Source organism: Branchiostoma lanceolatum, chromosome 8 (assembly GCF_035083965.1).
Source record: "Branchiostoma lanceolatum isolate klBraLanc5 chromosome 8, klBraLanc5.hap2, whole genome shotgun sequence".
Taxonomy (NCBI): domain Eukaryota; kingdom Metazoa; phylum Chordata; class Leptocardii; order Amphioxiformes; family Branchiostomatidae; genus Branchiostoma; species Branchiostoma lanceolatum.
The window spans coordinates 8,908,503-8,924,586 of NC_089729.1; the positions used below are offsets into that span (position 1 = coordinate 8,908,503).

Sequence of the window (16,084 nt, forward strand, 5' to 3'; positions counted from 1 at the left end):
GTACCATATGACATGTCTTTTTTAAACAGTTCTCATTTGTTATTACATTTCTTGAAGGCTACCTTTTTATTTTTTTTTATTTCCAGAGAAGGACAAAAATTCTTGCTGAATCTGAAAGAATTACAAGAGAAATAAACAGGTAAGTCCTGTATACCCCGATGGAGCTGTCATGCTTTATACAGTGTATGACTATAGTGTGGTTCTGAGAACTATAGGTTGGAAACATGTACAAATGTACATGTACCTCTTACAAAAGAAGATAGGGGGATCTGCTGCAACACAGGTTAAGCATTCATGAGTTGCACTTTTCCATTCCTAGTGGCCAGTCCAAATCCATAAATTGATGCAACATAAAATGTGCCACATCTGTTATTATCTCCATGAAAAATGGAGATATTGTTTTGGGTGTGTCTGTGTGTGTGTTTGTTTGTCTGTTTGTTTGTCTGTCTGTTTGTGTTTCCGCACTACTGTAGTCAGCATAACTCAGGAACCTCTTGATGGATTACGATGATATTTGGTATGTGGGCAGGTGTTGTGAAGCCGAAGTTCAAGGTCAATTTTGGGCCCCCTGGTATGTGACCTTGGTACTGCAGCGGAACTTCAATTTTTGTATCTTTTGACCTGGACGTGCTGTGGTCTTGATTTTTGGGTGGCAGATAGCTTGTGATGTAACAAAGAAGTGGTGTAGGTTTGGGCCCCCTAGCAGCTTCCTCTGGAACTGCAGGGGCGTTTTTGTGAAAATCTTCTAAGGAGAATAACTGAACAAAGGAACAACCGATTTCCATGATATTTAGTATGTAGGTAGCTTAGATAGAGATATACACAATGAAGTGCAAATTATGCTAATTGGGACTTAATTTGCATAGCTAATGAGGAGAACCTATATTTGCAGTGTTTTCCATTATCAGACTCAAATACATGTAACGTATGTAGTTTATGGAAAGTGGAGCATCAACAGATACCGATTATGCAAATAAATTCCTAATTTGCATAATTAATGCAAAACACCATATCTCATCTAATTGGAAAATTATAGGATTGTTAATATGATACTTAGTATGCAGGTAGCTTAGACAGAGATATACACAATGAAGTGCAAATTATGCTAATTGTGACTTAATTTGCATAGCTGATGAGGAAAATCTATACTTGCAGTTTTTTTCCATTATCAGACTCAAATACATGTAACATGTAGTTTATGGAAAATGGAGCATCAACAGATACCAATTATGCAAATAAATTCCTTATTTGCATAATTAATGCAAAACACCATAATTCATCTAATTGAAAAATTATAGACCTGTCAATATTGCAACATATGTAAGTTACATAAAGTTGTTTATGACCAAGCATATCTTATGCAAATGTATAAGTTATTTGCATGAATAGAATTGTTCATGGAGATATGAGGTCGTGGAACTCTTGTTTTGGTTTGGAATGAGCAGTTTTTAAACAGAATGTCATCAGTATATGTCTTGGTTGTGTTGTTTGAATTTCTGTTATGAGAAAAGGGTAATGTCAATGTCAGAATGGGTGCAGGAAGTTTGAATCAATTGTTTCGTTAAGACATATCCTTATAGGATGATGGAACATATAACAGTTTCTTATTTCTTTGGTAAGTTAGTGAAAGGCCATGAAAAGAACATCTCTACTTTTCAACATTTGCAGTCAGGAGTTAATGACTTGTATTATTATCTATGTATGATTATAAGGGCATGCAAATGACACTACTTATTTTGTTAAGATTACAACTAATTGTTTTAACACCAGGCAACTTGATAGAGACCTTGGAACTGAAGATGAGGAAGATGGAGGGGCTTCTGACAAGGAGAATGCTGGGAAATCTGCTCAAACTGGGTTATGGGTAGACAAGTTCACACCTTCCAATTACACCGAACTGCTCAGTGACGAGGTAGGTTGTATTGTCAGATGAGATATTTCCTAGATATGATACACAGTCAAACTCAAATTTGTTCAAGTGAGGACCACCTGTCCAATTTAACCACATTTTAGTGGTCCCTTTGATAAATTTTCCCATTGACACTGTCATTAGAAATCCTGTCTTTAGTGACCGCCTTTCTACATAGACATAGTTAGATCATACCCTGCAAACTAAGCTTCCCATGTCTTTTCCAGTCTTTGGGAAAGAGATTTGTCCGGGAAAGAGGTTCACCTGCGACAGGGATATTATTTTTGATTATGTATGTATGTTTGCACCTATGTCACAAGATCCTCATGATGTATTTGTATGAATTTTGGTATGTGGGTAAGTTATTGAGGTCCCAAAGAAATATGGCGATTTTGGACCCCCTAGCAAAAAAGAAGGGAATGTTAGGATCACCAACGTCTGTGATGCATCCCACGAACATATTTCTCTCCTTTAGGGAACTAACAGAACCCTTCTGACGTGGCTGAAGTTGTGGGACACTGCAGTGTTTGGTCGCGAGAGGAAGGTGAAGAAAAAGTCCGCTGATCAGAAGAAGGGCCCTTTCAACTGGCTTGCAAAGAGAATGGAGGAAGAGCTTGTCCAGGTTGGTCCTGCAGTTCACTCATAAACAGACAGCACCTTACCTTAGCACCTTAGTTCCTCCCGTGCCCCAGACAGGGGAATGTAGAAATATATTTGGACATCTAGGTAGGGGCTTAGGAACATATATAAGTTCTACTTCTATGGGAGGTTTAGATCATCTAAATGTAGATGTCTGTACACAGAATTTCTTATATGTATGCATGTAGCATTTCTTACATATACACGTCTTTACCATATGTACACATGGATTTTATGAGTACATTACTATCCCTACTTGTCTTGTTTATCTATTCCAGATAGTTTACAATGCATCTAACAAATAACATGACTTTCTGAAGAGGTACTTAAACTTGAATCCCATCCCCCAGATTTTTAGTGACTTCTATATATACTAATATATCTCCATTTTCCCCCTTTCTTTTATGTGTGTTAATCTCAGGATGAAGATGGTTGGAAGCGCCCGCAGAAAAAGGTGGCCCTCCTGTGTGGGCCCCCGGGGCTGGGGAAGACTACCCTGGCCCATGTGATTGCTCAGCATGCTGGGTACAATGTGGTGGAGATGAACGCAAGGTGAGGGCTTGTTTTATTACCTTTGCATATAAGGTTATGTTTTTGTCAGCGTTTGTGTGTCCTTCCTTCCTTCCTTTCTTCCATCTGTCAACACGATAACTCAAGAATGCCTGGATGGATTATCTTGATACTCGGTACATTGGTAGGTCTTCTTGAGACCTTAAAATGATTAGATTTTGGGCCCCCTAGCAGCCTGCTATAGTACTGCAGCGGAACTTACGGTTTTGATATCTTGTGTTCTAGACATGCTATGGTCATGATTTTAAAAGTGTAAGATGTACTTGTATTGGAGATAAGATTATTATCATATACAGTCAAACCTGTATTAGCGGTCACCTTTGCATAGCGGCCACCTGCCCATAGTGGTCACTTTTTGTCGGTCCCTTGGATTTTTCCCATTGACGTAAGCATTAAGAATTCGTCTATAGCGGTCACTGTCCAACGCGGTCGCGGCCACACGGTTTCGGTCCCGCGGGTCTGGAAACACTGCCGATAACGGTCCCGGCGTATGGTCCCCGCAAGATTTCTTTCAAATCTCGGCAGAAAAATATTGTCATTTTACTTTTTTTTTTATAGCAGTGTTACCCATGAAAATGTTGCCTATGGTTTTATTTTGCTCCTGGTGAGGGTTTTGAATTTCCAAAACCGCTAAGTCGCCAGAAATTTGCAGACAAAGAGAGCCTCTTGCGCGCGGTAGATGTTGCCGACGCTTTGTTCACTTGGGTTACTTCACTAGTAGTAGCATGGGCGAGCAGTGTGTTATAAATTATACAGACGTCTTTTATACTCTACAAAAAGGTTTTAAACTTAAAGTCATCAATTCTTTGTTTATGTGTTGTCTTCATTTAAAGAACTTCTTTGACGAAATAAGTTTACATATTGTATTATTTAAACGTAGAGTAAAATCATAACCCACACCTATATTACAGTAGACTATCCCAATGACCCTATGACCTCAGGCGCCATTTTGTTTTTCCCCCGCCGTCAAGAAATCCAACCCAAACAGGCTGATCTTACCGTGATATTTCGCAATTTTTTGCCGATAAATAATGTCACCGCGCAATTGAAAATGACACGGTTGTCTTCGCCAACATTTTAAGTCGCATGTGCTCCGGTTTGGGGGCGGATCGATGGATCGACTTGGACTTTAATAATATGCTTGTGGAAAAATCGAGACCGACCCAAAGCAGTCATCTTGAGCGGCGATCGTCGTCTTGTGGAAGTGGTCGGTAGACCAAGTCTGACTGTACACTGTACATGTATAGTATGTGAATAAATGTTTCCCAGTGTGGCACTTATTGCTCGTGGTCAAAATCAACCGTTTCTATAGAGCGGCCACCTGTCCATAGCGGTTGATTTTGGCCAGTCCCTTGAGTGACCGCTATAGGCAGGTTTGACTGTATTATAGGGATAGAACAACGTCAGGAATGTTTAATGAATTGTGCGCATAGTCCAGTTGTTGGTGACTCTTGCCTATTTATCTAGAGTTGAGGAGTTTGAAACTCAGTTGTTGTTGCTCACCTGACATGCACGCTACTTGAAAGAGTTGCAGTCCTTAGGATGTGACTGCTGTTACAGGTCATTATTGACAACGATGGATGAACAACATGTACTACTAGTATACAAAGCCTCTGTCTTCTCTGTCATGACTGCATACACTACATGAACATCTTGCATTGTGTCCCTGACATTTCAAATAATCATCAAAAACGAGAGGACAAATGAAATAAGCATCTTCAAAGCCGCTGGTGGTAATTTGAATTTGATATTTTTGATATGCGTTTTCTGTTCCAAGGCCCTGCAAATTTGGCAATTCAGCAATTGCCTAAGGTTAGCACATCCATCTTCTTCAAATTGACACAAAAGGTCATGTGTGTTTGGTGCCCAAGGAAATGATAAATGAGTTAAGCCATTCAAAGGTGCTGGTAAAGCCTTGAAGTGGTTGCTGTCTTAACTTTGCATTTTCAGTCATTTTTGGCTTCTAAAGGGCCAGGAAATCTAGAGGTGGATTAAATTTACGATTCCCCACCTGGCTCATGGGGTAATGTGAGAAGGCAAATCGTGTGTTCTCAGCTGCTAAATGCACAGTCACACTTCACGTAATTGAAAGCACTTATGATTTAAAGAACAAGGGATTGAGTGTGCAAGAGGTTCATGTCCACACAGACTAGCTACTATAATGGCAACAGTTCATAAACACCCTTAAATTGGTGGCTTTTGTCACCATATGTGTCATCGACCATACATGTACCTTCTCCTATATATAGCTATGAGACGTTAGCACTTAAGCCCCAGTCACATAGATTGTACATAGCTTGGCTTCTTATGTGCTTTCTTTCTGATGGAAGATACAACTGACATGCCATATTCTATCTCGGAGCTATCCCCAAACTGACAGACAGGGATAACAGACATTGTCACTGCTGCAAACAAATAAAAACAGAACAATGGGCAGGACATGTCACAAGACTGCAGGAGTGACTGGTCGGTACACTGGTGTACGATCTTGTCATTCCAATCAAATCATCCTCAACAAGAATCGAGTTAAGGTGTGTGCAAGAAAATACATGCTCTAGGTGTCTTTTTGTTTGTATGTGGCTTTATATAAACTCAAAAGTGCTCTATTCGGCCATCAGGGGTGCTTTTCATAGATGTGAAGTTGGGAGGAGTGACTATACAGATGTGAGGAGGGAAGTGAAAAACAGCAGTGAATTTATATGTAAAGCTACGGATCCGTGGATGTTGAAGTGTGATTGGAATGATGAGAGAACCCAACCCTGTATCCCCCCTGATACACGACCTACATAGCAGATCAGAGAATATTTGGCAGTTATTCTGAGTAGCTGACGCACGAAAACTACTCAGTGACAAACCTTGTGCATCAGCCAAGCTTACTGTAATGTGAACACAAGCACCAAGACAGAGTAAGCAATCTTTCCAAGCCAATACTACAGTACCTAATGGTGAGACATTACGTCATGATGCCACCTAGTCGTCTTGTTTTACAGAATCCGCTCGTTTCAGTTTACACTAACAGGAAAGCTCCCTCTCGGGGAATCATGTAAATGACGTTGTAGACTGTCACTTTCACGTCATCTATTTTACAGGAAGTGTGTGTGACCTGTTTTTCAGGTAATCCTGGGTTGCAAGTTAAGATAATTATAAAAAGTCCTTTATAATTTATACAATCCAATAAACAACATTATCATATTAGGATCATTAGACATGTACATGTACAAATTTTAAAGTATTGTACAGTACACATACGGTATTGCTAGGGTGGACCATTGGGTCAAAAAGAGAGGGCCTTCTCTTCTTAACCTCCTTTGGTGAACAAGATCATTTTGCTCTACCGCATACATAACATGTAACGTTATTGCCAATGATATAAAAAGTTCTGAAATCATCTCAGGAAAGATGATAGAAGCCAGCCACATATCCCTCTACATGACCTGTATGTACATAGTTGGAGAAATAAAAAGCTGTTATCCTGAGTAGCTGACGCAGGAAAAGTAGTAAGTGACAAACCTTGTACACAAGCCAAGCTTACTGTAATGTGAACACAAGCACCAAGAGATAGTAAGCAATCTTTCCAAGCCATTACTACAGTACCTATATATAATGGTGAGACATTACGTCATGATGCCACCTAGTCGTCTTGTTTTACAGAATCCACTCGTTTCAGTTTACACTAACAGGAAAGCTCCCTCTCGGGGAATCATGTAAATGATGTTGTAGACTGTCACTTTCACGTCATCTATTTTACAGGAAGTGTGTGTGACCTGTTTTTCCAGGTAATCCTGGGTTTCAGGTTAAAATGATTGTCACAAGTCTACATGACCCACTTAACATTATCCCATCAGGATCATTAGGGATGTACATTTGTACACCAGATTGCCAGGGTAAGGGATGTCCCTTTAGCTCAACTGGTATCCGCCTCACAGTTGAGCTCCTGGCACCAATCAGTTGGTAACTGACTTCTATCCTGGGATGGGCACCTTTATTGGGGCTGCACCCTTCTTTGAGAAGGGATGTAAAATAGGGGTCGCGTGTTCGCATGGAGGCTTACGGAGAGGTGCCTTGAAGGCTAAAGGGGAAGGGCTAGCAACCCATCTCGGTAAAAATGTACCCTGATACTGAAACAACAAGGAAACTTGCTGTCCTATGTTCCACTAGGCACTACCGGTACTAGGGTCTGAACGAAACGAACTGAACAAAGGTTGCCCGGGTGTATAATTAGCATCGCACTATGCATGAATATATGAACAGTAATGATACTCAGATGCAGAATCCTTTTTTTATGCACACCTGTACTGATGCAGGTAGCATGCAAGATTACCTGCACCCAACAAATCTTACCTGCACCACTCTGATGGAAACGTAGTACAGTAAGGATCAAACTGGAAACTGCAAATTAACTATTTTGCTTCAGAATCTTTAATTTGCAATTCACAGGTGATTATGATAAGTAGTAATAGTACAGTAAAAAAAATCCACATGAATTTATATACCCCGTACAGTGCTGTTGGCCAGCTGTAGGTAGACATCAGGAATACCTGCACTCCACTAGGTTCTCCTCTGGTTCGGATCATTACATTATCCAAATACCAGTCTAAAAGTCCTTGCACTAAGCAACAGCTTCTTTCCACGGGCTGCAAAATTATAGAGCTTCCTTCCAGACAAGTGTTTCCTAATCTCAAATACAACCCTTCAAATCTTATCAGTGCTAAGTCAGCATAGAAACCTATGCCTCCCATCATTGGCCTTGCACCGAACAGTCTTTTAAAATAAAGTTACCTAATCCTTGATATAGTCTGTGTAAGGCTGTAACGGCCCCTCCCCTGCGGATGTTGGGCAGGCCGCTATAAGCCCGATTTAATCAGGCTAATCCTTGCTACGCACCGACAGGACACAGCAAGAAATGTATTTTCTTTGATAACATCAAAAGGCCCCGTACTGATCCTTGAGTGGTTTGGAGGCGACTACGCGAAAAGTGTCCCAGGGTGGCTCATTTACCAGAATCTGCCGTCATTTATCTGTCAGAAAACTTTCAATCCTAGCCTGACCCTTGCCACAAATTTTACGCTTTTTCACAGGGAGCTGAGTAAAAAGCTTTTCTGAGGTGGGAAAAGGCCTCATTAAACCTACGTCGAGGTTTGTCTGAAGTCTGTGGATGTTGTCAGTGTGAGAGGAAGTTGGGTTCCACACGATCCTGTACATGTGACCTTGCAACCATGTTGAACACCTGTTAGTATTAATGTAGCGACTCTGTAATGGTCTAGTTGGTCCATTATGGCAAAGTTGTGTCAGGGTCTTACTGCAAATGCCCTGTCAAGGGCACAGGATTACGTTCTGAACACCCCTTGACCATGTACTGGACCAAGACATCGTAGGCGGTCCATCTAATCCCGCCTCAGGGAAAACATGGGGGCAGAAACACATGCGCAGTGCTGCTTGCTCTTCACACTTTCTTGTAAACGGTTATTACGTGTAACAGCTAGTAATTAGATGTAATAGTGTTGAAGGTCTTGGTAACAGTTATGTGGTGAGGTGATCGATGTACAAAACAAGATTTTCACAGTCCACGAATCTTGCAAGTCTTGTACATGTACATGTAAGCATGCAAAATGTTCATTATACATGAAGCGAGAGCAATTTTCTGCATGGTTGAAACTTAATAGGATTAGAGCTGTGCTTCATGATTATATTTTTGCTCCTCCCTTTTCTATCTTCAGTGTCCAGTATGATGGAATGGAAAAATTGACAGTGTAGCTTGTGTATGACGCACACATCTTGGGCTTGCTCTTTGGAACTTCAAGAGTATTAGCTAGATAGGGTATTCTGACATCGTACATTAGATGTACATGTTTTGATCAAAACAGATAAGTTTCAAAGTAAAGTGACAAGGCTATTCCCCAACCTGACCAGTTACTGCCTTGTTACTACATTGTGTACCTCTTATTGCTTGTGTGGAGGAAGTTTAAGTTAAAATCTTGAAACTTTCTTTGTTTTACCCAGCTTTATTTCTGCCATGGTCTGTAAGTAGAAGGAATCAATGCAACCTACACATGTCGTAATCCTACATGATCCTTTTCCAGGAGCGGATATGAAATGCGGCCCCAGGGGGCTTTGTCTCTGCGCACAATATTCTTCAGTGAACATTTCATTTCCAGAGGGCAACTTGCCTTTATCAAAACTCAATGACAACTTAAATCTGCTGCGTAACCATCAAGACATACATGTATCCAGCTTTGCATGTGATAGTGGAAGTATGCACATCTGTCACTGTGACAACGGTTTTCTTCTCAAAAACATGCACAAAGATAGAAGATTTTCTAATTGTTTGCGGAACAATTTGAAAACATGCAGTGCTCTGATCATGAGAGAAACATGGTACTATTAATCAGATAATCAACATGAAGTTTGTTTCAAAAGCAAGCAGAGCATTATTGGAGATGGCAGACTTTACCTCAGTTCACATAGGTTTGAAACACACACAACCATTACAGACACACATACATATATAAGACTGACACTCCGAAAAAATGACTTTGCTTCCTTGGGGTGAAACACATCACTATGGAAGCTCACTCTAAACTTACTTTATTTCCACCAAGCTGGTTTAAAGATTTTCCCCCTATCCTGGGCTGTTAGACATGGCTTTTGTGATGTCTTCATGTAGCTGAGGAATCGTAGGATTGTGATGCTGGTGGGGCTGGGATAATTTATCATGCTGTTGTGCATGTTGGCGTGGAAATTACTTCAACATGATCGGGTACCCCGACTGCCATCAAATTCCCCTGAATCCTCGTGCAAGTTCCAGGCTACGGCTTAAGGGATTGAAAAGCGTGTGAAACAAGGTGTGAACGGCAATAAATCAAGAGACGGGGACACTACAGACATCACAGAAACTCGTGGGTACTGCTAGGAAAGAATAAGGGCTAGCTGGAGGGAACGCTAATAGTCATCAACTAGAACATGGGTGTTATCAGGCAGTAAATATACGCCCTCTTTTATGTTGAGGGTACTGCTTTCTCTGCTTAGCACTCAGCATTTGGGAAAGAGTATGGAAGTTAAACACACACCACTACCAGTGGACTAGCCCCCTGCTGTAGTGATTGCACAAAGTTGTGTGGCCCAAGGGCTACTGAAACGGAGATGGGCACCGCCCTATGCACCATTGGTGCGGGAAGGAACTTTGACTTTGATTATGTTGAGGCCCCCATTGTGTTGAGGTAGGACGATGCTTGTCAACTTTTTCTTGAATTTGTTGGAAATTACAGTTAAATTCAATTTGACTAAAATCCCATGCTTCAGAAAAAACGTCTGGAGAGTCACCATCATTTCCTGACCTTATATTTCCAAATGTCTGAAGGACAGGCCCTGCCAACATGTCTGGCTGAGGGTTGCTCAGAGTGTTGACGAGTGTTTAAGTCAGGGTACTATCTGGCTTGAATTTTTTTCCATCATCCCATTGATGAAAAGATCTGTCACCTTGTACAAACTTCTATCAGTTAATTTATCAAATTTGGACATTTTTACATCTTTACTCATAGATTTTTGTCTGTCAAGGTTGACGGAATGGTCTGAAAATATTTCCATCATATGCGTACTACATTCTGTCAAATGATGGGATGACGGGTGCTGGTTAGAACGCTGGTTTAACTTTAAGTGTTCATACCTCAAAATTAAACTGAAAGGTTTCACGTGAATAAAACTGTATTATACGTTAAAGTCCTTCTGCCAGCAGATGATGCATAGAGCGACGCCCATCTCAGTTTCAATAGCCCATGGGCCACACATTTCACTGGTGCTCTTTCCCAAGTGCTGACTGCTAAGTAGAGAAAGCAATATGTACCAGTTTTAAAGTCTTTGATGCTGAATATCTAACTCATGACCTATTATTCAATATTATTCAATGCAGGTCGACTCTACTCACTTGGCCATTGCACTAATACACTTTATATTACCAAGCAACTAATTCTGTGGTTTCATTAAGAATCTGTCTCCCAAAGTTATATGCCCTATCGCTGTTATTTACGAATTAGGTAGGTGTGTAATGTATTATTTTATTGCGTAAAGGTGTGCAATTTGATATATGAGCATGGACTTATTATGTGAAATCATAATTTCTGTGTGCCTTTGGGTCTCCCTTTGATATGATGTTCACCTGTGTTAATCCCTGATAATGCTTAGGTCCCAATTGGAAAAAGGGGCCCTACGGGCTGTTTTTCTTTTTGCACCTTCGGGCGTGACCCCTACGTGGACCTCGTGGGACACCCTACAACTATCGGACTATTTTTGGGCACGTCCGGGCTTGCGGTGACTTTAACTCGACTTATTCAACTTGGGACCCTGTAACAAATAGATGCTATATGAGCTTAGATTGTGCGAACACCGAGAGGTAATAACACCCCAAAAGTTTGTAGGAAACCAAAGTTTCTTTCACAAAGTCACATTTCATGCATGAAATTGGAAACAGATTGTGAGCACTTCGTTCTGTATTCAAGAATCTTCTCAGTAACTACAGTTTTGTCATCAAGGTGAAGGATTGCAATTTCCGTAGTATTCCTTTTTATGTCAGTACTTCATTCACTTTTCTTACTAATCGAATATACATGTATGTATGTGCTGGTAGCAAATTGGCTCATGCAACTCTGCTTATTACCGATAATTGATGCTTAAATATCATCAATGTAAAATAATGACTTACGTCACTGCTACTTTCAAGCACACTGGTACCAATCATGATGCGTAATTGCATGGATTTTAGTGTTAATGATTCACGGATAGTTGAAGATATGCCTTTCGATACTGAAGTATACATCCTTGAGTTGTCAGTCAACTTGTCACTCCATAGCTGCTCTTCTAGTTAATTGCCAGGTGGCCTAACACGACTGTACTTACAATGTGGTGAGTACATTTTATCAGAGGAGAGGGCTGGAAGTAGAATATCATGGAAAGCAGACTGGCTACCAAAAAGAGCACTTAAGTCTAGACAAAGACTTACCAAATAAAAACCTTCGTAAGGGGGCTGTCATACAGTTGTGTATATCAAGTCTGTATGAGTTCAGTATTCACATTTTTTACCTTGTCCCTCTAGATCTGTTGTGCAGCCTCATTATCTAACCAAAAAAGGTTACTTCTTGGGCTGTAAACTATACCTAAAATGGTTTTCGCGCAGTGAACTCTTCAGCCCGAACTTAAACCCAATGCGAAACTTTTTGCCAGCCTATGACTGTAGCGCTACTATTGTTTCAAACACAAGCTTAAAACCACCGCCAACACTCCATTTTCTCCCTACCGCGAAATAAAAATCTTGAAAACTTAAATGCATTTACAGTAATCTGACACCCATCGCTTCTGAAATATTTGACCTATACGTCAATTAACATGACGAGTATCAGAAGGAGTGTCACAGCGATTGAACTTCGGACTGGCTGTTCGATCCTGTTAAAATAGGGTAACTGATCTAGAAGTCCGTGAGTGCAACTCAGAACCAATCAGAGCACTTGCTAAATACACTCAGAACATTTGAATAGCAGTCGATCCTCTGTTTACAGGTGCCAGGCTATTTTGCCAAGGAGTAAACTGATAGAAACCAGGCTACTAAAATATTAAGGATTCTACTGTAACATGGTAGGGCAGAAGCACCAGTGACGCATCATGAAAAAGAAGTTGTCTAAGTGCAGGGCTTGACCTATTGCAATTTGCGTCACAAAGATTGGTCATTGAAATTGCAGGATAATCCTGTTCAGAGACAACATACCTAATATACAATGCAAAAGGTCTTCTGGTCAGGCTTTAGGGAGATCGCCTTTGTAGAGTTATTCATTCAGAGGTTTGGCCCATTTGCCAGGGTTGGAAGGGCAGTAGACGACAGGGCTGTACCAAATCCCAACATACGTGTTAGTCATGCATGGCACGTTTTACAGTTTGTTCGTTCATTCAATCATTTAGTGGTACATACATGTATTGTAGCAAGTTTCCTTGCTGTTTCAGTGGCAGGGTATAAAGCTACATACCAATGCATCAACAGGATTGTTACCTTCGCCGAGAAGGTTATGCAGAGGGTAGCGTTTGTTTGTGTATGTATGTGTGTGTTGTAACGTACAGTATAACTCGAGAAGGCTTGGATGGATGGATTGTCTTGATATTTGGTAGGTGGGTAGGTCTTGATGAGACTTGGAAATGATTAGATTTTCAGTCCCCTAGTGGCTTGTTACGATACTGCAGTGGAACTTCCTGTTTTGATATATCGTGTTCTGGACATGCTACGGTCCTGATTTTTGAGTGGTAGATAGCTCTTTGGACAGAGAGTAAGTGGTCTAGGTTTGGGCCCCCTAGCGGCTGGAACTGCAGGAGCAGGTTTTGCTTCAGACTTTGAAATGGAATAACTCAAGAAGGGCCTGATGGATGGTCATGATTTTTGGTAAGTAGATAGCTTTACTGATGATGTACATGATTAGATACCTATCATGCGAATAAGTATCTAATTTGCATAATTGATTAGGAAAGTTTATACATTCGCCAAATTCCATAATTGGACTCTCAAACTTGTGACATATGTAACTGAGGAGGAGAGAAATATTACTAGATATCAACTATGCAAATGATGACCTGATTTGCATAATCAATGAGAAAATACTATAACTCAAGATGGGCTTGATGGATGGTTTTGATTTTAGGTAAGTAGATAGCTTGAGTGATGATGTACATGAATAGATACTTATTATGCAAATAAGCATGTAATTTGCATTATTAATGAGGAAAGTTTATACATCAGCCAAATTCCATGATAGGACTCTGAAACATGTGACATATGTAACTGAGAAGGAGAGAAATATTAATAGATATCAACTATGCAAATGAAGACCTGATTTGCATAATTAATGAGAAAATAGTATAACTCAAGATGGGTTTAATGGATGGTCTTGATTTTTGGTATGTAAATAGCTTACGTGATGCTTTGTATGATTAGATATAATTATGCAAATCAGATTTTCTAATTTGCATAACTCATGAGACAATTTCAAAAGCCTGCTTTGTTACATGATATGACTATTCAAATATGTGACACTTGTAACTGAGGAAGAGAGGAATCTTAATAGATAGAAAATATGCAATTGTAGGCGTAATTTGCATAATTAATGAGAAACTACTATAATTACATACAGGTAAATGATGGCAATTTCATACTTTTGAAAGTCATGTGAAAGTCATGTGAATGTGAACATCGTTGAATCAAATTATGCTAATAAGGACCTCATTTGCATAATTGATGATAAATGTTAGCATAACCTTCTTTGATAAGCTCATACTCTCGACAACTTCTGTTATTTGGCTGAAGACGATCAACTGGTATGATTTATGATTGATGAGAAACACTCCTAAATACGTCAGTCATATACTTATCATTTGGCGAAGGTATTAGGTCGTGGAACTCTAGTTTGTAGCTGCGAATGTGTGCACAACTCTATTTACAATACTCCTTTCTGGAGTGACGAGCAATGCTGTACAACTGTCAGAATCAGTTGGGCTCATCTTTTCAGTCAGTTGAAACCACTTCCTCTGTGGCATTTAGTGGGATATCAGATGATTCAGACAACCCTCTAACATACTCTTTCTGTTAAGATTGGCTGTCAATTCTAACGTCACCCGAATGGGAGAATAGCTTCGCTTAGAGAACTTGAACCCCCTAAGTAAATCATGATCTCACCTTGGCAGTTCTGACGCAAGTGGAGCGAGGATGAAGGCTCGGCGTGGTGCCTATTAATTGTCTGGAATGGACAGGCAGTAAATTTCCTGCGTCGGGAGGCTGGTAAGCGGATTAGCAGCCACTCAACATCGTGTCCCATTCCTACTCTTCTGTCGCACATTATATTACCTACATGTACAACATGTACCTGTATCTGACAGTTAGGGGGGCATGATCTTTTGTACCCTTTTGTATCAGGACGGACCCTTACTCTTTTGGATAAGCGTGGTGGTTTCTTTAACATGCTTGAGGTGTGGCTCTCCTCAAACACGGGACCTCCACTTATTAACGTCCTATCCAAAAAACCTTCCTAGCCTATGTTCTTATATTCATCAAACGTACCTGCCAGGGATTCGTACTCAGTACCTCCGGGTTCTGGATCAACACTCCTAACCACAAGGCCACCGTGCCACCGCTCTTTTTGTTTTAACTAGTCTGTTTCAATCAATCGCTCGCTCTCTCATCTCATCTATTCTCTACTTTTGGTCTAACTATTCTACCTTTGGGGCACTGCAGAAGATCTTGCTACCAGTTTTCTCCACCCTTCTCGGTTTCTCCACCTTTCTCGGTTTCCTGTCTCTTTTCAATCGCAGCATTGATGAGATTTACAGGAATCGTCACGACAATTGTCATCTCCTAATTTCCAAAGAATAGAGTCTGACATTACATCAAATTTGTAGTCTATTGTGGCTTCTACCAGATTGACCATGGCAATCTGACCTTCACATTTTGCACAGTGCAGTTCCTAAGTGCATTCGACAAAATGAGCCTCAAAAGTAATTGCCCTCTGAGCAACATGTATTATGTAGGAGTTCATCAACGTATGCCAGCCCTTTTAACTGACAGTTCCATTTTCTTGAGCTACTACAGTTGTAGGTCCTTTTGAGAATGAGCCTGATTCAATTGGATTTAGTTCAGACATGCAGTTTGTAGCCCCCAGGATGCGGAGATGGGACACATTGTCTGCAGTGTAATGTTTCTCTTTATGTGCAACATGTTTCTCAAGAGGCAGTTGTCAGCTTTCTTTCTGATTGGATTATGGATTTAGGTCGATAGCAGCGAACGAGTGTATTTGAGACAGAAAAACTACATTGACAAGTTGATTACTTGACACAAGATCAGTCAAAGAGGGCGGGCAATGACTCCTTCAGTTATGCAGGAAGCTGTCTGTGTACTGTGTGTTAGCATCTGTATAGAATTGGCTTGCATAATGAGAAGGAGAAAAT

General features: G+C 40.5%; 1 protein-coding gene across 1 annotated transcript in view; it reads left to right on the plus strand.

Annotated features, from left to right (window-relative positions):
• Positions 1-16,084, plus strand: part of LOC136440990 (chromosome transmission fidelity protein 18 homolog) — a 93,461-nt gene that overhangs the window by 2,794 nt on the left and 74,583 nt on the right. Inside the window, exons 6-9 of the mRNA XM_066437202.1 lie at positions 87-139; positions 1,771-1,912; positions 2,385-2,531; positions 2,970-3,100. Coding sequence (XP_066293299.1) covers positions 87-139; positions 1,771-1,912; positions 2,385-2,531; positions 2,970-3,100 — 473 coding nt within the window. The remainder of the gene's footprint in view (positions 1-86; positions 140-1,770; positions 1,913-2,384; positions 2,532-2,969; positions 3,101-16,084) is intronic.